This window comes from Stegodyphus dumicola, chromosome 4, assembly GCF_044657685.1.
Source record: "Stegodyphus dumicola isolate Sdum_Otavi_A_Nest chromosome 4, ASM4465768v1".
In the NCBI taxonomy this organism is placed as follows: domain Eukaryota; kingdom Metazoa; phylum Arthropoda; class Arachnida; order Araneae; family Eresidae; genus Stegodyphus; species Stegodyphus dumicola.
In genome coordinates, this window is record NC_140771.1 from 23397633 (window position 1) to 23422809 (window position 25177).

At 31.8% G+C, this 25177-nt stretch overlaps 2 protein-coding genes across 2 annotated transcripts in view; one reads left to right on the forward strand and one right to left on the reverse strand.

Moving 5' to 3' along the window:
• LOC118186586 (uncharacterized) overlaps positions 1–14312 on the reverse strand; it is a 65901-nt gene extending 51589 nt beyond the window's left edge. The window contains exon 1 of the mRNA XM_035356693.2: positions 14167–14312. Coding sequence (XP_035212584.1) covers positions 14167–14191 — 25 coding nt within the window. The 5' untranslated portion in view covers positions 14192–14312. The remainder of the gene's footprint in view (positions 1–14166) is intronic.
• Positions 14313–14690: 378 nt separating this feature from the next.
• PQBP1 (poly-glutamine tract binding protein 1) overlaps positions 14691–25177 on the forward strand; it is a 30692-nt gene continuing 20205 nt past the window's right edge. The window contains exons 1-3 of the mRNA XM_035356694.2: positions 14691–14912; positions 19905–20184; positions 21861–21961. Coding sequence (XP_035212585.1) covers positions 14843–14912; positions 19905–20184; positions 21861–21961 — 451 coding nt within the window. The 5' untranslated portion in view covers positions 14691–14842. The remainder of the gene's footprint in view (positions 14913–19904; positions 20185–21860; positions 21962–25177) is intronic.

Below are 25177 nucleotides of genomic sequence, written 5' to 3' on the forward strand. Positions count from 1 at the left end.
ATCCTAAAAGTATGTAATTCAAGTTTTAATTTTAACTTATCAACTATTTATGGTAGGGAGTTAAGTAGCTGAGCCAATCAAGAGATGTAAGTTTGCTTTGCAAATATCATAAAAAGAGTAGTAATTGAAGTAAAGTAGAGTTAAGTGGTTATTGTGAATTAATAAATGTAAACTGTTTGTAATGTGAAATGTGTGTTCTGTTGGAAAATTGTGTAAATATTGCAAATAATAACGTTAAGTGAAAATTTCTTTTTGTGAAAATTGCAGATAATTAAAAAGTAATTAAGTAAAACTGAAATGTTTTAAAAATTTTAAAAAAGTTTTAAAGTAAAATTTAAAAAGTCTTAAAAAATTCTTGAAAAAATTTCGGAAAATTTTTTTTGAAGTAAAAAGTTTTTGAAATGAATTCGTTAAAAAAAACCTCTAAACAAATTTCCTAGAAATCTCCCAAAAATTCCTTAAAAAAGTATATTTAATGAAAGAAAATATTGAAAGTTTAATGAACTGGATTTCAACTGGTATATCAAAACTTAACTAAATACTGGCTAAAGTATGGAAAATTATAAGAAGATTAAAATCTTCACTCAATTCGGGCTATAATTGAGACTTTTGAAAAGAGTTGGCCCTTTATTAGTAAAAGGAAAGAATCCAGTATTGATTAAATACATATTTACAATAAAAATTTAAAAGATAATTCCTTTACTCTTCTATATCCTCCATTACCCTACAGCTAAGGTTTATAAAAAATTATAAAGTTAATGCCTGCCTTTTTAATATATAAATTAATAAATTTTGGTGGTACTTGGTTATCAACTTGAACATTAATTAGCTTTATTATTTCTTCCTTAAAATCTTCTATTTCAGTACATATATTTTTTATCGAAATCGTATGTCACAGATTAAAGGCGCCAATAGTTCATTCCGGTAAATTGGATTATTTTTATTAGATTACAGAAAAACACAACTTCGCGGAGGGTTTGTAAGGGAAACTTGGGTCGTATTTATGTTACACATGGGATTGGGGTAATGACTACTATTCGCCGAGATATCAACCCCAGTAGATTACCCGTTTGGGTCGTTGGTGCATTGAAGGGTACCGAATAAGAGTATCCAGATCTGTTCGTACCCTGCATTGATTCGATAACGAAGAGCCCTATTTTAGGGTTTTTTCATAATTCTGAGTGTTAGGGGAAATATGCATTTTCAGACTTAGTTTTTGCTGTTATTCGATAAAACCAGAACTTATAACTATGCTGAACTAGTTTGGGCTACATATGCTGTTAATGTGCCGAGTACAGCTGTTACTAGCAACATTGTAGTTCCAAGGTTAAGAAAACAATTTATTTCAAGTTTTTAAGGAACACAACACTTTTTACAGAAACCTTTTCTTTCATTCAGAAGTAACTATTGGAGAGTACTTCGGAGAACTGGTTCCTATTCACATTACATACGAGGAGAGCCACGTAAAGCCTAACCAGCCAGCAGGATCCTCCCCTCCCCCAGATTTAATTCCACGTCCAACTACTAATTTTTCAGATTTTTACAATAATAAATAAGTTTACCATTTTTAAACAAACCTGTAACATCTATATCTTTGCATAAATGATATTAGTGCAGCATATGCGTAATCATTTTCTTATGAGAAAATATCTCGAACCGTTAACTGCAAATTTTTAGCAACCTGTAAAATTCATCGAGTTTTCTGCTATTAATCTATCTACCTTTGAGCCCCAGGCTTTCTTTCAATAAAGAAATATTACCCATCAAAGATTTCCTTCAAAAGTTTTTATTGCAGCATACATTCTTTCGGTAAATCTAATTTTTTTTTTTTTTTTTTTTTTAGTCCAAAGGGATTTGAATCCCGAAGGACTATTAGTTTCGTTTTGGCATTTTGCGTCGGACTCATAAATGTCGGTTCACTTTTCAAACTGTTGCCACAAAATGTTAGAGTCCTGCATTATATTTGAAGAAATTAAATAATGAAAAATCTGCATAAATGTATGTATATTTCTCGTATTGTGATAAAACAACGGTACATAGAGTCATCGAATTTTGAATAACGTAATCCTCCAACGAATATGAGCATGTGGAAGACCAAATTTGAAATTTGAAATTTGTTTTATGATCGATTTCCTATTTTTTAAAACTTTGACGAATTTTCGATTAACAAACTCAAGGATTTCAAAGCGAGCAATGGCAACGTTGTGCAGAAAAAACATTTTTATCTCCAGCGCGTGAGTCTCTGTATCGGAAATTCTAAAGATATGCTCGTTTTAAAACTATTTTGCGATATTGCTGTTGCACTGGATCTTATAGTTTAAGTGCGAGGAACATGATATTTAATAAAGAAAGGTAACACACAAAATGTTAAAAAACGCCCCTTTGGACGTAATTTAAAATCTGAAACATTTCAGATTTTTTTTTTTTTGAATGACAGTTTAAATATTGTTGCCATTCACAAATTATATTAATAAAACATCATTAGTATTTGCGTTAAGCTAATATGCTTATATTAAAATTAATACTTAAACTTTTAACACTGCAAACTGGTACACCAGGAACACCAGCCTCTCAAAAAATGAAGTGGATTGGACTCGTTTTGAAGATGATAGTTCAAGATGAACCTATTTATTTTAAAATTTTAACAAAAAGACGAGATTATCAACAGCAAAGCTTTCTCAAACTTGCAAGAAATGAAATATTGCTTGGACTGGAAACTGAAGAATCATAAGCTGGTTCTTTTATTGCTGATTATGACAAAGCATAAAAGAGCTATGTGCTTTAAGAAAGGAGCCGCTGTGAAGGGCTTTTTAAAAGAAACTGTTTCATATTCATGTTAGACAAGGAAAAAACTATAAAAAAGCCCACACAGTCAGTCAGTTCTCTGTGAAACTAGACGCAAACTAGTAATGCTCCAGCAGACTTAGCCATTCAGCTACTGGTTGGATTTAGTCATAAGATTATCCGCACGTAACGGATAAGTAGTAAAAATAAATTTTCATGCAAATAAAAGAAGTAGGAAAACGTGTTATTTGAAAAAAAAATCCATGGTCACAAAAGTTAATACTTTTTGGAATAACAAATTCTTTTGATAAAAGCAAATATAATATTTCTGATTCGAATAGAAGACTAACAGCCTAAAAAGAAAACCGAAAAAACTGAAAGACAGTAATGGCAAAAGTGTAAAGTATCTAAAATATAGTTGACGCTATTTTACAGTTTGGAAAGGTATGTTTGCTGATGGATATGGTAAATTTCTTTCATTAAAGGTATAAACAGTTCAATACTCAAGGTATAAACAGATCATGAAATTTACCTGAATAAAACAAAATTAGCAGACGTACAAAATTTTGGTGTGCAGTTGAAAGTAGACATTTAACAGACCCACTTCAGATCAACATCAATTATTTAGTAATAAATCCTAATCTGCATGCTTTATGCCTTACCAGGACTTCAGATTACATAATCCCTTATGGTCACAATTTTTAGGTTTTTTCCTCTCCCACAAAAAATAATGTATGTATATATTACCGGGAAAGACCGAAATTGGAGAATGTCGACTTTCACCGGAGAATGTCAACATTCACCAAATACGTCGGTGAAAGATCGAATATTGCATTACATTCTTGTACATTCGGATCCTCACCGGTGTATGTTGACAATCACAGATATGTTCTGGTGTTGGTCGAAAAGAGAGGAGTATATGTACACGCTGTCATTGCAAAAGAAAGTGTTCCACAAATAAATACAGTTGTAAAAGCAAGGACCTCTTGTGCAATTCATAGTGTCATAATAGTAGTTTAAGTAGTTGCAATAAATAAGATTTGAATCACATAATTTAGTACGGTTTTAACTTCTATTATTTTTCTTTCTCATTTTGAATTTACTGTGGGTTTTATGTTCTTATTTTAAGTCTCAAGTGCGTTTTTTCGCGACTGAATTACGGAAAAGAAAATATAATATTCTTATATGTTCAACATTCACCATTAGTACATGGTGAATGTCGACATTTACCGAAATTTACCGAAGTCAGAAATAAGAGTATTTGGAAAATATTTCGGACATACACCAAGCGACGACTATGCGAATGTTGACATTCACAGGTGAAAGTCGACATTTTCCAGATTTCGGTGTTTCACCGTAACATATATATGTATAAGCATACTTTATACAATAAATATTAGACAATATACTTTATACAATACATATTAGGTTTCTTAATTATGCTTGATTGAGGAAAAATTTGCAAATTATGTTGCATTGCTTTTTTCATACTATATACAGCATGATATTCAGCACACAAATGTGTCTCCAAGGAGCTACAGTGCCACCTGCTCCTACCAATCTGTCAGGAATGCAGGCAATATTGATATTTCAGCAATGCGAAACGCGAGAAAAAATACATTCCAAAATTACTTGACATAAGATACGCAATACTACATAACCTCAGAAGTGATAAGGAACAAACTAAATGATTGCACAATATGTAGTTGAAGAATCATTCAGTTAGAAGGCGAGAACTACCTCTTCAGGTATTAAATAAATAAAAGAATTGAAGTACGCGGCATTGAAACCTACTCGAAAAACAAACTGGAAAGTTGAATGGTCTCGTTCGAGGCAATGTTTTGAATGCAAAATAATTCATTAACTTGCAGAGTCTTTTCTGGAATATAGGACTTGAATAATAACCAATTTAACCTTCGAAACATTTATTGCAAGAAAATTGCAACGGTTACATCATATTTGAAATTCTTGAAAAGAAGCAAGTCTTTTCGGTATAACAGAAAAATTATTTCTGTTCTAGAACATATTCTTCAGGTATATTATGTTATTCCTCTTTTGCAAATTTATCGAAGATAACTCTTAGTACTATATCAGCAGCTCAGCAAATATTTCCAATAAAATTTTTGTGTTTTTGTGTTAATTATGGCCAAGTTCTGGTGGTATATGTGCCTAAAAAGTTGCACATAGAAATAGCATTCATATTTAAATAATTATGCACGTGCTAAGACAATAAGAGCACAGAAAGAGGTGTTAGTGCAGTATCATCTGTTCGAAGATCAGGAAGATTTTATACGCTAATTAAATTCGATTGTTTTTGATATATATATGCCTGTATATTAAATGCCACTGAAAAACCCCTGCACTAGTCAGTCAATTTCGGATGGCAGCGCAGATCATGGTATTAACTACTAAATTTAACTATTTGACTGGCAGTGAACCTAACTTTTGATAACTAAGTTAATACACAGTTATCAATTTTGCAACGCATCCGATGTTGATGCAAAATATTTGAATATATGCTATTCAATATTTTGCACACCTGGTAAACTCAAAATTCTCTACACAGCATAGCCCCCCCCCGAAAAAAAAAAAAAAAAAAAAAAAAAAAAAAAAAAAAAAAAAAACTTAAAGGAACATTGGATAATGAAAGATACTTTTTTGATACTGCAATCTTTGAATTTGGCACATACACGCAATTTATAACTTTAATGAAAGGAATATTAATCCATAGCTAGACAACTAGAATCGTGACTTTGAAATCTAAATCCACCCTACTCTTTGGTGTCGCATCTTTCAGTAACATGATATTGAATGTTCTTACCTAGCTTCAATCACTCTCATTTCTTATTTTTTAATTTCCATCTCTTACTTCTTTCGCGATCATTTCTCTGCTTGAAAATTAATTATTTAATTACAAATGCCCAGAAGATTGGTTATGACGCCATTAGATATCTAGCCTTCCAACATTTCTGAACTTTACAGTTTAAAAACACAAGTGCACAGCACGAATCAAGATGAGTAGAATAAAAAATTTGATGTTTTTCGCACAGAGGACCTAAGGGAGAATCGCAAAGCCCAAGCCAATACAAATACGCGAGCAAACAGTCATGGCCTGTAGTAAGGTGAAAAAGTGCCACAGCTGCACTTCTAAGAAAATCGGGGATCAACTGTATATCCTCAAGGAGTAAGGCCCATGGCTTGCCGGCAGAGTCACACAGTGCTTTCTTCTTTATCCTGGAGGCAGATCTTCTTTCTATCAAGAGTTTGAATGAAATGGTTCAGGGACCTTTGAAAAGGTCCCTGAAGTCAGCAGCCTCGTTCCCAGGAAACCCGCAGTGAGCTAGGACCCACTAGAAAAAACAGAGATTGAGAGCTCTGTGCACTCCAGTATACGAGTATTATGTGTGCATTGTCTATTTGCAAGAGATTGAAGAGCAGACAGAATCTGACAAAATAACCGCTCTGTAAAATGACGAAGGGCGGATAGCTAGTTGCTTCAATGCGATCTGCTTGAAAATTAAAATTAATGTTTTCAGAAGAAAATGCAGATTATGAGAGCTATCCTGCTACAAGATACGAGAAAAGTCATGAGAAAGACCACCAAACTCCCATACATATCTCTCAAACATTTTATGTAAATATCTGTGCGAGTGGTCTGCTGAAGAGCAATTTTGTCACTCCTTCGTAAAAACTAGACAGCACCCTCGTACAAACTAAAAACACCACCTCTTCCTATACTAATACAAACATCTCATAGTTCAGATAAGAGAATTCTTCAAATCCTTAAATTATATTTTATAATACGCTAAAGCCTTTTCACTAACCTCTTAACCACTTCATATTTTTCAAAAATTCTTCCCTGCATATAATTAAATAATGAAGCATTTTCCTAAATGTACGTATGTTTCTTGGATTATGAAAAACAAAGGTACCTACAGACATCAAATATTGAATTACATAGTTTTCCACTCGAATATGGGCATCTAAACTAAAAAGCTAAACTCAGTGGCGTAACAGCCCTAATGGGCCAAGGCCTGCCGTGCTCGAAATCTTTCTTGACCGTGGGCCCCGGCGTGCGTTAGCATATGCCCTGAACAAGTGGAAAACTTGTCGCAGGACCCCCAGTGTTTAGTCCCCAAGCAAACTTGGTACTCATTTTTGTCGACCCAAGTGATGGAAATCAAGGGATGAAAGGCTGAGTCGACCTTGCCCAGCCCGGGAATCGAACCCTGGACCTGTGGTGCTCCTGCGAGATGCGCTACCCACTGCGCCACAGAGCCTCAATATGGGCATCTGGAAGCCCAAATTTGGAATCTGAAATTTGCTTTAACATCTATTTCATATTTTGTAAAACTTTAACGAATTTTTGATTAACATACTCAAGGATTTGAAAGCGAGCGAAATGTAATGTCTAGAATTCTAAATTTTACATGAATTTTCACAGAATACTATTTAGCTGTACCTCAAATACAAATTCGTCGACCCGGCCATTCTATTGTAAGAATAGTCATTATTTCACTTAAAGGTGCCTCCAAATTTGTCCTTAAATTTAACAGCCGTTCATTTAAAAATTTTTATGAATAGAGCGATAAAAATATCGATGTAATAAATTTAAATATTCATGACAACAGAATCTCACGCTAGTCGTTAAATCTCACATAACATTGTCGTTAAAAAGAGTCGCGAACACGGGTCATTGTTACACACAAATTAAATCAGCCTAAACAATAAACAATGCTACCTCCTACAGCCTGAAGTATTTCGACAAGACACTTACGTACCATGCTTTCTTATTCATTTTCCTATAATCTTAGCATTCCATGTGTATGACGCCTACATCCTTTTTCATTCATTTACTATTCAATTCCCGATTCTATGCGAATTGGAAATGCCTACTCTTTTTAGGTTCTCATAACAAAGACTTGCGAAAGGACTTTTTTCTTCAGTACTTTATATAATTAATGCAAACAGTGTGTTCAGAGTCGTCCGAATTAGTTTTAATCTGACGTATAATCGCAAATCTAGAAAATGCAATAATCAATGACAATCTCAAGCTTTAGATTCAAATCCAGTTTTCGTTCGGTTAAGCACTCAATTGTAAAAATAAAAAAAGTGGCTACTCTGATGCTCGCTCCACATCTTCAAGCATCCACAATTATACAGTGTCAATAAATGATGTTTCTTAAATTCTTTCATCATTCATTCTTTAACAATCTTTTCAGTCATACAACTGTCCTTGAATATAATAATTTTGTCTTCTAACGCAATAACATAATGTTACAACCGATTTCATAAAATAGGTGATCATAACGTATTGTCCACTCTGCAATGTTTAAGAAAGGAATTGCTTCCATTTGTTAAAACAATCGAAGAAATGGGACTTTTGTTATCACTAAATAAACCAAGGATATCCTGCTTGGTCTCGTGCTATAATGTGCAATTCACTTTGCAATTTCCATCTTCTTTTACATTCCTGATGGTTAAGTTCTTTTCCATTATTCCCCTCCCCCTTTCTCCAGCAGATATCCAAAAGTGTCCTCCTTCTTATTTTTCCAGGTACGTATGCCACATGTAAGAAATCCAGGGGCTCTCAACCATTCTTTGTCCCGTGCACTCCTTTCACCAATGCAAGACGATTCTCTGATTTTATACATATTTAAATCTAGACTATTTTTAATACGTTTTATAGATTAAACGTGAAAACCATAGAAAATATTGATAAATACTAAAATTCGACTAAAACTAAATACTTAACAGGTAATTAAATGGCTGACTCATTCTTTCCTGAAATTATAAAATTCCCCTTAGGGGATCCCCCCCCCTGGTTAAGAACTCCTGCTCTTGATGGATTTGTCTAACGTATTCTCTGTTTTACCGTTTTTGTTAGTGTCCCCAGTTTTATAAATTTCTCTTAATACCTTGCTCCGGTGTTCTGCCACTTTCTTCTTATTCTATTGCCCCTTTCTTTTTAAGTGTTTTGCCATTTTCTTCTACTCCTGATAAAGGACGGATAGATCGCAAACTTATCCTGTTCGACTAGGTCACACATATTTCGGGAGAAAAACTTTTCTTATCTATCCTCAGAAACATCCGTCATATTTAATGACAGCAGATTTTTCAGCTATTGACAAATCAGCATTAAACTAGTAAATTTTTCTTATAACAGACAAAATTGCGACATTTGGGGGAAAAAATTATTTCAGACATTATGCTATATGAATGTATGTAATTCCTGTTTATAATATATATGAAAAACTACACTACGGGTTTATACTCCATTAATATGATTAAGATTACACAAAGACTGTTTGAACAAATTTTGGAATGCTACAAGTACTAATTCTAAATTCTGGTAGGGAAGTTCTCCATTTCGAATTTTTATAGACAAAAATATTTTTGGGTACAATCGTTTTATAGAACATATTTATTATAGCTTTGATTTGCCAGACTTAGCACAGAATTATTATTTTAATTATTTTGGTTAATTTTTCTTTAATTTGTATTCACCATAAAGATTCAAAAACGAACTAAGATATAAGCTATCAGATAAAGACGTAGGGAACTTCAAAAGATACATATATATGCACTATGAAGTAATTTAGTCCTTATGTGGATAAATCAGTTTTAGAGAAAACAAATCGCTGTTTAATTTAAATACTTTATCTACAAGAAGAGTTAAAAAAATATAAATTAGTTCGAATGAATTTTGTTAATTACAGGATAATTTTTCGCAAATATTCAGTTATCTTTTTTGATATACATATAATATTTCCGAATTGACTAAATAATATCCTATTTATTATAATTTTTGCATTCTTTCACACTTTTTAAGTTCTCAGTTTATGATATTTTTACTTTTAAAATGCAGACCTTTATTTTGCCATAGTATAATTACTTTTTAAAGGAAATTACATTTAGTAAAGCACAAATCCATGACTATTTAGGAACTAATAAACTGTTTTGTACCGGGACTGTAAATCGAAGCTCGTATGATTGATTACTTTTGTATTTAATTAATTTTTTTACCACTCCTTTATTCATTTATAATTTTAAGAAATAATATCAATAATAGTACAATACTAATATTTACTATATTTTCTGTGAATTAGTTATTTAAATTTTATAAAGCTGATCAAGCTCCTCAGAAGGAATTGCACATTAAAATTTTTCCAAAGAGATAGGGAATCTCAGATATCTGATATTTGTAATAGTTTATTTAGAAAAACCTATGCATAAGAAAATACGAATTTTTAACATATAAAAATTTTTTAAAGAAAGCCTCTAGGAGAGATCGTTTTCTAAGCCCTGACTACCCATTTGTGTATCATGAAAAATCATTTTCAAAGTACCTATGAATCTGTTCACACTTCTTGCTTCTCTTATTAAGATTTCCTTTAAAGCCCGGAAACATTAATAACAGCAATACCTTAATGCACACATTGCATTTTCTAAATTTAAGAAAATGATTATAAGCAATTTCAATCGTAATATTTTTAATTATTTTACTAGCAGTATACGAATGCAGATCCATTAATGAACATTTCAGTATTTCCCAAGCAATTTAATTTCTTTCCAGACAGTAATATTAAACACACTTCAATAAAATATTTATTCTGATAATTAATGAATATGTTACCATTAATGAATATAGAAGTATAGGAATTCCTATACTTAAAAAGGCACCTACTAAAAACGTATGTTTTGCTCACATTGATAGATTCATGACTTTTTTAAATTAAACATGCTTGTTTTTAACCAGATAATAAATAAAAATGAGATAAGCAATAGCTTCCTTTTAACTGCTGTTATTTAGAAAGTAAATAAATAAAAGTGCTTTCACATTCTGACAAGATTTTATACAAACAGACTTTTCAACTTAATGTATTGATACTGTTTCGAACTTACTGATATCTTTCCAATAACACATAATCAGCTGTTTCATTTGTAGAACTCTGTCAATACATTTAAAGATCTTTAACGCAAGTAATCTTTTCTGCAGAAATTTAATAATTTACCTTTTAGATGAAATTCAACAATATCACATTCACTTTCTACCATGGTATCTGTACCCAACTCCAAATGTATCTTGGTAGTACTGAGGAAAACATCCCCAGTTAAATTAAAACCACAATTAATCTGACAGAAGTTTAAAAGAAATGCAATGGTCAAAACTTGCATTAAAATTAATAGAAAAAGTATATCAACAATTTATATACACTTTAATCTGGAGAATAGTATGTAAATTAAATCCGTACACAAGACAAAAAGAGTGTACTGTACATAACAAAAGAACCAATATCGCTGAAATGAAAAAATTAAGTTACAAATGGCATTAAGATCTGAGCGACAGGTACAGGGATAAGTGGGCGACAGATCAAAATTTCACCACACTAGTCATACAGATAGTATAATAGTATCAGGGAGCTCTACCCTAATTTTGATGGACAGCACCTTGGAGAACGGTCCGAGGATCTTCCACTTTTCCTCCCCCATCACCAAGCCATTCAAGAGGACTTTAGGCTCACCAGTATTTTGAATTCTCCCATACTGCATAGACATAAAGCTATAAACTTAAAATCATAAACCAAAATATCAAGACAGCCCGAGTGGTAGAGCTTTTTTGAATCTGCTAATGAAGAGCAGTATTTAAACAGTTAACCAAATTTTAAACATACGAGTGATAAAAAATTCATAATATAGGTCCAGAAAATAATAAGAACTACAGTGATGATGAAATAAAAACAGACAATGTTAAAATTAACCATACTAAAGTCTTAGTTTATTTTGATCATTCCAAAGCATTCTACGGTAACCTACCTAAAGGGATTAATGCCTTTGTGGAGGATTTTAAAAAGAAATATACCTATTGCATACAGAAAGAATCATCAAAATTCTTATATAAACACTAATTGACTTGAATGTAAAACTGGTTCAGCTATCATTATTCTGTGGTTTTATTACTCAGTCACTAGTAGGCACTGAAGCTTTGACCAAAGTAATTTATATTCAGAGCAAACTGCCGATGCTTTTCCTAAGGACTTCCTTTTTTGATCAAAAACTGGCATGACTGTGCAGTAGCTTATAGAATTACATATCTATCACAAAAATGCAGAAGATACCTTTTTAAAAAAGTTAATGCTTGGTAAATATGTATATTAGAAATTGGGCAAAATTTCAAATTTTGTAACTATGTAAAATTTGTTGGACCTTGTTTATTCCCTTTTCCCCGCTATGAATATTTTTGTAATAAAACAAAATATTGCATAGTTTATTTATTAACTTAATAAAACACAATTCACCAAGTCATAAAGTTTGTTAAAATGTTAGTAGTAATTATCATGCACTTATTTTAAAAATTTGAAATAAAACATTTCAGAAAATCTTGTCAAAACAAAAACTGGCACAATTTAAAGCGAGTTTTCAGTTATCTGAGGTGGTCATAATCCTAATTACCTCAGATAATCAAGGTTCTACTGCTTTTATAAGAAAATTTTAGTTTGACAATATAATAGCTTCATTATTAATTTAGATATTCTCCTTTCTGCTCTGAAATTAGAAGCAGTAAAAGCATGTTTATAAATATATTACATGAAGTGTTTTGCCACTCAGACAGTATAGTGGTTAGGGAAGCCTACTGTGGTACCAAAAGGCCCAGGTTTGACTCTTACAGAAGGTATGGATGTTCGTAAATGTATAATATCTTTGCAGCATGGAGGCATTTTAAATATATGGCAAGCCGAATGTGCTCTCTTGTAGTGTGGTGTTGGGGAAAGAGGGTCCTCCACCCTCCTGGATGCTCTCCCTCAAAAACACTTTTTTTTTTAACCCTCTGAGCGGCATGACTGGATTTATCTGGTTATTAGATTTTTTGTCATTTGATACATATTAGTTTATAACTTAAGCTTTCTTACTTTCTTTAATAATGTAAATGTAATCTTAATAAATATAAATTTATGAAAATACAGGATAAAATAAGTACTTATATAAATTTAGCTAATAAATGCTGCATAAATACAGGGCTTCATGACAGATCCAAAAACCTGTGCCGCTCAGAGGGTTAATTCATAAAATGAAGAGCTCGACTTTTACTAAATTAAAGAGAATAGTGTTTAATTATCCAAATGAGCATACCAGCATTAAAAAGTTTCAGGATTACATTACAGTTATATCAAACTTATAAAACTAACAATTATACAAAGCTATGAACTTTAAAAAAAAAAAAAAAAAAAAAAAAAAAGCAATCAAGAAGTAGTTTAATACCTGCCCTGAGAAAGAGATCTCCTGACTTCCCCCCCCTCATGAAAAAGTCTTATGTAAATTTTTCATAGTATTCAAAATTTTTTTTCCCTAATAGAAGAGAATTAAGTCTTTAAGGATAAGCCTCTCTTCTAAACTTCTTTTTCTCTCACAAAAAATGTAAGCAAATGTAAGCCCTTGTAAAAATCGGCAAACAAATAAGTGAGCGATTCTGCACTTTACCAAGAATATTTTCAAAGAAAAGGCATCATTAATTATAGAAAATTATGTTTGAACAACCAACGAGATGAAATTATGCTTTAGCGATAAGTCGGTAGCGAAATAGTGATGCAGGCATCCATTCAGTTTTGTTTAGAATTTTTTATGTAAATTATAATAATGATCTGAAATAGTTATTTACTCTTATGCTTCCATTCAGTCATGTTTAGCCTTTTTCATATAAATTATAATAATAAAAAGGTATTATATGAAATTAACCTTTCATCTAAATTAAAACATCAATCTTAGATAGTTATTTACTATTATACTTCCTTTCTTGCCGCAATTATATTGGGCAGCATAGGCATCAATAATAGTTTGACGATTTTTTACGGCCCTCGAAACCGAATAGTACCCAAAATTTTTTTATTTCCCTAATAGAAGAGAATTAGTCTTTAAGGATAAGCCTCTCTTCTAAACTTCTTTTTCTCTCACAAAAAATGTAAGCAAACAAACAGAAAAACACCTCATCTGTCTAAATAAAATTTACTTTTCAGTCTACTTCATTTAAGACATGCATCAAACTAGAAAACTACCAAAAATTAAATTAACTATTAAAAATTAGTAAGCCTCACTTTTATAAAATATTACAACCATACGTACTTTTACTAAAGCTCTTAAATAACGGAATACGATAAAAAATACATTTATGACTAAACAAACCTTAAAAATACGAGTATACTTCATTATCTGCAAAATGTTTCGGATATACTATCCAAATAAATTAATAAAATATAAGCCCACACAAAAGAGAAACTACATACACCTATAATATATTAGAAGTAAAACGAAAAATATTATTCATAAATTAATTTTATCTATTAACTAAACAACGATCAACATTAACAGAAACGAAAGAAAGCAAACCTTGGTTTTCGGTTTTAGAATCCATAACTTTATATAGTTCACTCTAGTTTCAACAAGCAGTGACACGACTACCTTTCTCAAACTGACAGGTATGAATACCAACAACTCTCATTTCTCAATGTAGATCATTTCGTCTGTTCGTCGTACCTGCTTCCACTGAGACAAGAGCAATAGTTTAATTTTCAAGGAACTCTTTTTTTGGGGGGGGGAAGGGGCAAACTTTATTTGCATTTTTCTTAAATAATTAATCAGTGCTTATTCATGATACAAAATTCTTTTTACAGCTGCTCAAGTAAATTAAAATCTTCTCGTAATGATGCGTTTCATTTTCTTCTTTTGCTATAACTTAAAATTTTAGATATGATTTTATTAACTGTTACTTGATCAGTTTTTTTCAGTTTAGATATAAACAAATTTTAATAAAAAAATTAAAATACTTAATATAATATTTTAAAAACAATCTCTTCTTTAAAGTAAATTTCTGTGTTAAAGAAGTAATCCAGTTACTCAACTTATCCCATAATCGGTTCTTGTGTTTACTATTTGAAGATTGAAAGCAGTGCATATAATTGTAGTGAATAAATAAAAAGTTACGTTATAACATTTTTAACCGACATTTGCTTTATTTCTAAATAGAGAAGACTTCTCATTCGAAATCTTTTTTTTTTTTCTTAAAATGCCTTTACCTGCGGCTTTATTAGCACGGCTTCAAAAACGGGGTATCCTTAAAGCAGCTCCTGAACCAGGTATATATGTTTGAACAGAGTTTCATAATTGGTTAATAATTTTTATTAATGTAAATGAAAAATTTTTGCAAATTTTGTTTTTTAACTTAGTAATACTAATCTATATGCATGCCTATATTACATTATTATCCCTATATTACATTATTAATGTAAATGAAAAATTTTTGCAAACTTTGTTTTTTAACTTAGTAATACTAATCTATATGAATGCCTATATTACATTATTATAACTAAGTGGTAAATATCGGGGCTAAACACTGCTCATCATAATGTCGCCAAATCCCGTGTGTACCTTATACTAGGATTAAACCCATGGTAAATGTCCATGTTCTTAATTTATATGTAGTGTAGCATTATTTTTGAAGATCATTGTAGAATATACACTTTTGTCTCTTAACATTTTCCATTTTTCATCGCAGAACACTGAAAATATAAAAAGTGTACTGCATTTGGCAAATGCACGAGATAAAGGCTAATATTACAGATAAAGGCGAGAAGTTGTGGCAAAATGCCATATTTTGCCGAATATCATGGATAAATGCAGTTACGATCATTGCACATTCTTGACGTTTCACTTCGTAATTTTTTTTTTCAAGTTTCTGCCAGAAATACATATCATGTTATTTATTACTGTCGTTTAATAGAGATCATATATAGGATAAAGGGATAAAAGTCTTTTTAGCTCTAGTGTAGAATTGGGTACCCCTTCAATTAGCGACAATTTTTTTCAAATTTCGGCGATGAAACCTCACTTCTGGTTACCATGATAGTTTTAACTTTGTTTTAGCTTCCTGATTTTATTTAAATGAAAATAGATTGATGTGTACATGGACAAATTTAAGCCAGTGCGCAATGTCTAGTTTGTGCGATTCTAGGATGTTTTTTTTAAGTGAAAACAGATCGATGTGTACATGGACACAGAGTTTGTGTATTTCTTTGACTTCTTATTTTGATTTTGTATAGCGGCCATCTTGAATTGTGCCTTCCTGGTGCCGATCTTGGCATCAAAAAAGAATCGCCAAAAAACAAGGGGCACCCAATTGTAAACTTTTACCGTCTTTTTTCCTGTTTTGAGATGAATTGTTGGCTAGTTGATTGATTAATGCCAATTCTTGAGGGGTGGACTATGGATGGTGAAGACTGGATTCATTAAAAATATCTTCTCTCTGTTTTAACAAATATTCTCTATTTGTAAAAAGCTAATATAAAGTGTAATTAAGAAATTTAATTGCAAAAATAAAAAATAAAAATAAATAAAAATTAGTTCTCTCTGTTTTAGTTGTATGTCCCGTCTTGTGCATTATGTCATTATGCCTGAGACATGGCCTTTGCTGATAAGGGAAATGTGTTATATTCGGAAAGAATTTGAAACAGACATCTGTACAACAGAGGGATTGTTTTGCAAAGTCTGAGAAAAGTCAATTTGTGCTGAAAGCATTATTTTGCAGCAAAGCGGCTTACATATGACAATGCACAGATATGCATTGCAAGGGCTGTCATGCTGATAAAGCAATTCTACGTCTACCAGTGTTTGTAGTAGCAACTTCATGCATGATTTGTCTCAGCCAACATTCCATTTTTCAAACTAGATAAGTGAACATATTTTTAGAAACTTGCATGAAATGAGAAATCGGTACTATTCCGTTTTGAGAACTGTAAAAAAATTGCAGCAAAAATGCATGCGCAAAAGCGCCCATTTAAGAATGCACCAAATCTAGCCTACACGCTGATTTCGAAATGAGTAAGTTTAGATAGTTCTATATTTCTTAAGACGCCATTGAAATACTAGTTTAATTTTAAAATCCTTTTTTGATATCCTGTGTTTCTAACAATTTAGGAATTGCCCATGATGAAAAGTCTGCAAAAGAATTTTTTCAAAGAAAAGGCATCTCTCATTATAGAAAATTATGTCTGAACAACCAATGAGATGAAATTATGCTTTAGCGATAACTTGGTAGTGAAATAGTGATGCAGGAATCCATTCAGTTATGTTTGCCTTTTTTTATATAGATTATAATAATGATCTGAAATAGTTATTTACTCTTATGCTTCCATTCAGTTGTGTTTAGCCTTTTTTTTATATAAATTATAATGATATAAAAGTATTATATGAAATTAACCTTTTATCTAAATTAAACAATAAAATCTTAGTTATTTACTATTATACTTCCTTTCTCTCGTTAGGGTTGCCACAATTATTTTTGGCAGCACTGGCATCAACAATAGTTTGGCGATTTTTACAGTCCTCAAAACGGAATAGTACCGAGAAATCCTGTGCAAATCTACCTTAAGAAGATCATATTTGGATGCTGCATGCATTAATGCAGTTGAGATTATTCAAAGTGCAGTTGCAGATAACAGTATTTTCATTTCCATTTATGAAAGAACTCATGGTGTGGGCTGGTTCATATGGGAATCGTGGACATTAGGAAACCATCGAATGTTTTTCACCTAACAGCCAATGGTGAAAAATGTTAGTGAAAAGTCTTTAATCTGGAATGATCTATAATAAGGACCTCAAAGCTACAAACTTTCTGCGCATGCATAAACGCACAATGCATTTATGCATGCGCATATGCATTTATGTATATGCATTTACGTATGTGCATAATACCTTTACTCATACACATATACGTTTACGCATGCACGTTTAATGTATAACGGATGGTATAAGCTAAGCTAAAATTATCTAATTATCTATTTCAGTTAATGTTGCAGATTGCATTGTACCTTAATTTTCTAATTGGATCCGGCTTATTATATTTTGCAGACTGTTAGAGCAATTTTATAAAAGTAAGCTTGAACTTTCAATTATGTCAAAAAGAATTTCCGATTCTAGAGCTGTCAAAGGATCTACAAAGTGAAAGCATGTTTCGATGTCCATCAAACAAAAAGTGGAATTGCTGCAAAAAATGGATAAAGGGCATTGTTTCTCTAACCATTCCAGAATCTGTTTATCAATTTCACACTGCTCTGCGGGGGGGGGGGGACATCGCGGCGCGCAATGAACTGGAAGTTGATCTGTCAGCACTATCCTTATCTTCAGGGCAGATGTTTTTTTTTTTTTATTCAGCTTATAATTCCGGACTAAATGTAGTATTTCATCTCTATGTACTCCGTCTTTGATATGATTTAAATCAAATTCCTCGTCATTATAAATATCACGAATACACATCAAATATTTTTCTAGTTGCAATTTTTTAATTTCGACTATGTGTAATCTATGCTTTACGCATGCGCACGTTGAAAGAAATGTTTATTAAAGTAAACAAATAAATATTAAGCTTTTTTTTAAAAATTTTGATACCCTTTAGATCATAATTGCTCTCTATTTCATAAATTACGTTTCATATTTTTAATTTTATAATTTCTGCACGCCATCTTACCAGATTTAAAGTGATGATCTATAATCCGGAAAAACTGATAATCTGGAATCGCTGACTCGGAATCGAATAAGTCCCGATGAGTCCGGATTAAAGACTTTTGACTGTATTTTAAAATGATATTTTAAAAATCAACTTTTCCAATTTTGATCAGTGTTCTAAATTTACTTTGACCTAATGAAATTTAGTATGGCAACATACTTAATTATCTTTGCAACTGATGCAGGCACATATATGAAAAAGGTGGATAAGGAACTTAATCTTGTGTCCCAGAATGTTGTGTTTAGCATGCTTGGCACATGTCCTGTACAGGATTGCAAAAAAAAGTTTGTGAATTGTTCCCAGGCATTGACAAGATTATTTCAGATCTAAATTATTTGGAAAAAAAAAAAAAAAAAAAAAAGAGTTATATGCTTTTATTTGAAAGTTATAAAATAACTAATGAATTAAAAGTTGAAAAATAATTTATGATACAGTTTCATGAGAGCAATATATTAAACGATTGTCTTTACAACTGAGTAATTAGTGCTATTTATGGTGCATGTTATGGATTAATGCATTTAATGATAATTTTTTTATGAATTAATGATTTAATAACACTATCCATTTTTCCCTAATATTTTTTTTTTATCCCTTTTATTTATTTTATCATTTGTTTCATTTTTTGGGGGAGGGATAGTTTTGGCTGTAATGAATGTGGAAAGGAAAGTTATAATAATAAAGTTTATTCATGAAAATTAACCTATTCAGAATGTGTAATTTTGTGTTTGTTGAAAAATTTTTCCCTTCCCAGAAAATAAAGGTTTTGGAATTGGTATTTACATTATATTCACCATCATGGGAAAAAATCATAATCAGTTTATTAAAACAACCCTTGATCATGTAATAATTATCTATCAGTAAGATTTTGTATGCATTGCAAGATGTGCAAATAACTAGGAATTTTTCTATAAATATAAACACTGATAACGTATTCATTGCTGATGATGTGCTGGTGTATAGTGTGATTAAATCAACTAATAGCCAGTTATGTGCTAGTGTGTAATATATATGTTAAATTATTGTTTTCATATTAATTAGCTTCTTTTAAAGTTTTGGATATTTACTATGACAGTGAATATGTTAATAAGGTAATAAATTTCTGTATAGAATAATATTTTAAATCTTAATATATGTTAAATAAACTGAATTAAATATAAAATTTGAGATTTAATTTATAACTGAGTATCTCAAAGAATGCTTTTGTACATTCTTTTAGAAGTATTTCTTTGAAGAAAATAGTATATTTTAATCAAAGTAGAAATAGTTTATTATTTTATTATCAAGCATTTAGTAGTATAAAGTTTATATATATTGACTCGAATCAGTTCAAACTTCTTAAATTTGCTAATGTAATGTGGAGGAAGGGAAAAGAAGAAGGTAATTAAAGTTTTTTCATTTGGATGTGATATTGCTCCTTTTGTACTAATTACATTAATTTTAGAAGTTAATTTGTTTATGAAGCTAATTGCCTTGAAAACAGAAACTGTATGTGTAATGTTAAATGCATCTTATTAAGTTTTAACTTCTAATTCTTTTTCATTTTTTCATTGATGATTTTTCCTTGTAGAAATTGAAGAAGAAGTTATTGCAGAAGATTATGATGATAATGAAAAGACAGCTGATAGTTATCAAAATGGTGTTGAGTCTGATGAAGCAGTTGAGTTGAAAGAACCTTGGATGGGATGCCCAAATAAATGGAACATTTATCATGAGTGTTCAAAGTTTTGCAAAGAAAACTGGGGCTCAGGTAAGGAGCAACCTTCTCCAAAAACTGAACGGAAGCGGTTGCTGATGCTAAAGAAATATCCTTTACCTGATGGCTGGGAGGAAGTGTACGATCCAGGAATGTAAGGAAGTTGTTTTTGTATATTTAAGAGCATAATGTACTATATTCTTAAATTCAGTGTTTTTTTAGAAGACCATAAACAAAAATAAATTAATTCTATGTAGCTAGTTGTAATATGTATCTTTACATTTTGAATCAAATGTAAAATTTATAAGTTTATGAGGTACTTTTTAGCTATCTGATATCTGCTGATACATCAATGATTCCACCAATGATTTTGATTCATGCAGGCTTTCAGCAAAACTGGAAGTATTCTTGATCCATATAAAAATATGAGATTTTTATTCCTTTTCTTGTTAGCATTTTCTCTCACTGATGGTGGTAGTCAATTTCGCAGTGAACTCTTTCGAGAACAAGCCAAGAACTTTGGTATTCGCCTTTCTCACACCACCGTGTATCACCCACAAGCCAATATTATTATTGAAAGGTGGCACAGATCCCTCAAACAATCCATAATATGTCGCACATCCGTACACTGGACTATCGCATTGCCTTCAGTTCTTTTGGGACTTCGGACTGCTTTCAAGGAGGAAATTAACTGCTCTCCAGCCGAACTGGTGTATAGCCAAACTTTGCATCTTTCGGGACAATTCTTTATTCCTCCTGACAGCAACATTCCAAGGCGTGACTTCCTAAAAAAGTTGAATGATAATCTAGAACATCTTCGTCCAACTGCTACTACTAATCACTCTAAAAAACAGATCTTTGTGTATAAACATTTAGATAAATGTTCTCATGTTTTTCTATGTGTAGATACGGTAAAACCCTCTTTGCATACACCTTACACGGGTCCGTACAAAGTACTTCGACGTGGTGATAAAACTTTTACCATATCTAAACAAGGGCATGATATCACTGTGTCTATCGACAAAGTAAAACCTGCTTATTTAGTCCCAGATGATGTATCTGAACCTCCTAGGTTAACTGATGTGGATAAGGCCTCATCGCAGCAACCAACCTATCCAGTAAACGAACAGCCACCTTAAAAAAGTGCTCCTACGAAAGCAAATTATCAAACTTGTTCCGGACGTCGTGTCCACTTCCCCAAACGATTTGTAGAAGACTAATTGTTTCCCTTTCTTTTTCAGATTTTTAGCGGATTTTCTTTTTCCGGGTAGGGAGATGGTGTGGGGCTACCTCCCCCCCCATTTTCTTCGGCACTTCGAGTTCTCCTCTTCGCGCATGCACGATAAGAATATCATCTCTGCGCGACTGCAAAAGAGAACTTTTCACCTTCTGTTTTTTACTAGTTCATGTATGTGTTTTACTCATCGCTGAGATTCCTGTTATTTATTGCCATGTATGTATTTTGATCAATTAAAGAATTTATTTTGCTAAATTGGGTGTCTAGCCATTAATCAGACCCCAAAAGTGTATGTTGTATGTTCTGACTAATGATTGAAGGTGAATTACGTGGATAAAGACAGTGCCTGTGTGATTAAAGATGTCAACTTGCATAGACTATAAAGATATCATACTCCCTTTTTAATACCTCTTGGAGATTTAACTTCATACTGTAATAGTTATTAAGACTTAATGATTATGCTTTCTTTTCTAATGATATTTTTTTTAGAAATAGTTATTTTATCAATCACGTCCAATAGTTTAGAAGGTGTGAGATTTTATTTTCATATTTGGAAATATGTTCATTATTAAAATGAAATTTATTACTTACAGTGGCAGACACTATTATTGGAACACAAAAACAGATGAAGTGGCCTGGCTGTCTCCCAATCACCCAAGGTGCAAAATATCTCTACCAGCAGAAAAATTAAGAGGTAAGCAATCTGTAAAAATTAAAGCTTTATTTTCTAATTAATTCTTCTGTAGAATTAATATAATATCAAATTTATTGAATATATTTGCACGTATAACAGAGAGACCATTTGACATTAAGTTATGCTAAACAATCAGTTTTTTTTAAAATTTTTATTAGAGATTGATTGTTGCATCATAATTAATATTCCCCCCCTTTTGTAGACCATGTTATGCCACAAGAATTGGCTGCAGAAGAGTTGATTATCTTGATAGTAAAAAGTAACTGCTGTCATCTTGACAGTTTTAGATTTATTTTTGTATGCTGTGTTTTTATTTCTGGGCTCAAGTTTCATGACTTTATCTTACTTAACTCAATATATATATTGGTACATGCTCATGAGTTTCATAATGGATTGAATGCACGCAAAACCAATGATAACTTCGTGAAGTTTATTTTTCCAGAAACACTTTACATTTCTGGAACTTTTCACTCAAAAGTACTTGTACAGTTACATAGGGATTGAACCAGTTGTAGTTACACAGAGAACAGACCAAATTTTCACCAAGCCTGGGGACTTTTGGTGATTTATAGCCAATTTGTATGAAAAAATTAGTCATTAAAACTATTACCAGCTTGGCATTATCTCCCTAGTTTTGTGAGACAGCAATTTACCTCATTATTAAGTGGGCCTGCACTTGTAATTTTATTTTTCTGGCAGAGCCACACTCTCTTGAGGCATTTCATGTTACATTATGATAGAGGTACTGCAATTTACATGTAATTTCACTAAAATTATTTACATATATGCAAAATTCATAGCAATATATGTATACACATACACATCTCTTCAAAACTTCTTTCAGTTATAAAAATGAGGGAAATTCATTAAATATAAAATACTCTATTGACTCTGTTACGTAAAATAATCAAAAATGTTGAAAACAATCTTCTGTAAAATGTTGCATAAATAAGTACTCTTGCATCTCTTTTCTGTATCCGGAACTGATTTTTCACTTGAAAGTGATTACCTTGAAAATGCCTGCTTGTTTCATCATATGGTCAATGACAAAAGTGAGTATATGGTATAGGAAAATACTGTTTCAGTCATAATTCTTGTGTCATTCAATGGGTAAACAAACACTGCTTGTCAGAGAGATGTTATGAATGAAGGACTTGTGTAATTTTTATGTGATTGGTTTTTACCTAAATAAGCCACACTAAAGATTAAAATTTTTCTGAGATTTTATTAAAATGAAAATTTTGTCCTAATGAATCATGGAAAAGATAAAATGTCTTCGGATTCATTTTCATCTAGAGCAGTGTTTCTTAACCTTTTTGGCAAAATGAACCACTTTAAAAATTTTAAATATGTCACGGACCCCTCTGTGAAAAAAAATTGCTTAAACATAATTTATTACAAAACATATGCTGTTTTATTATTTAATTATTTTAATATTTTTATTTCAATAGTATAAAAAATTTGAAGAAATTAATAAAATTTTTAATGTGAAGCCTGTTGCTGCTTATCCTTGATTAACAGATTGAATTGAGGGATGATTTTTGACAAAGCAACGCGCATATCATGTTCGACATTCAGTCTATTTTGATGTTTTATTTTTATTGTGACAAGTGTGGAAAATTTCGCTTCGCAAAGATATGCTGTAGCAAACGGAATAATGGCTGCCATAGCTCGTTTTACAAGCAATGGGTAGGCTTCTCTTAAAGAAGACCAAAACTCTCCAAGAGTTTTTGAATTGAAATCCATTTTTAACAAGGACTTTGTTTTCAAATCAATTAGCTCATCTTTGGCAAGGTTCTTGTCATCGATAAAGTCAATATCACAAAGAAAAGGATTACAAATCCACAACTCGTCTTTTATATTTATTCCATCCGAATTGGAATATTTCTCAAATGAAACTTGAAGTACTTCCAGGTGTTCACTGATTTCATTTTTCAAGTTATTCAATAACAAACTATCTTTCCAAGATCCATTTTCAAAAAGCACTTCGTCCAACATTTGAAAGTTTGCATATATCCCATTTTGAATTCTCCAAAGTGACATTTTCCAATTTTCCAAAGTGACATTTTCAATAAAAATGCCTGTAGTTTCTCAGTGACATCCATAATTGTTGTATCAGGCTCTTGAATTGAAAGACATATATCGTTCACGTGATTAAAATGTCTGCCAGGTAAGCCAATTTACATATAAAATCTTTTTTCTTGAAATATTCGAAGAGTGAGTTATCTTTTTCTTCTGAAAAAAGTGATCCTTCTGTCTTCAACATGAAAATTCGTTTCAAAACCTGCCCCCGTGACAGCCAGCGCACTTCCGTGTGGTACAGAAGTACCTCATGTTCTGCGTTCATTTCGTGACACAGTGTTTTAAAAAGATGGTGATTAAGAGCTCTACTTTTTACCAAATGGGGAAAACCAGATTTATTGCCAAGCATCGCAGGTGCTCCATCCGTACAAAGTGAATGAAGTTTTTGTTTCCAGTCAAAGTCATGTTTGGAAAAAAAAAACATTTAAAATCTCTAAAGCATCAACTGCCTTTGTAGTTTGCAAAAGAGGCTCACAAAATAAGAATTCTTCTTTGATAGTATCAGCAGACACGTAACGAACAAAAACAAGAAGTTGACTACAATTCAAGATGTCTGTAGTTTCATCCAGTTGCATACTAAAGGGAAATGGCGATGCTTTCAATTCATCGATGATCTGTTTCAAGATATTGCAAGAAATTTCAACTATTCTTGAATGTATCACATCTTTGGACAATGGAATAGCCTCAAGTGTTTTTCTCTGTTCCAGTCCGCAAACTAATTCAACCATTTCCAGCGCACATGGCTTAATTAATGTCTCTCCAATAGTATGTGGTTTCTTACTTTTGGCAATACGATATGCAACTCTGAAAGATGCCTCAACCAAAGATTTTTGTGAAATACCAAACCAAGCTCGGTTAACATTCCAGATTCGAAAACTGGGTTTTCTTCTTTGCAAAAAATTCTAGGTCTTTAGATGCATTTTTAGGATGCAGAGATTTGAGATGCTCTATCAATTTTGCCGGTTTCATACTGGCATTTGCCAAAACTTTTCCACACAGAAAGCATTGTGGCTTTTCAACACTGTCCGATTCCTTCATGCAGCAGAATCCATATTTTATATAATTTTCACCATACTTCCTTTTTTTGGACATTTTGGGCTACAAAAAATATCAAATAATCAAATTAAGAACAAA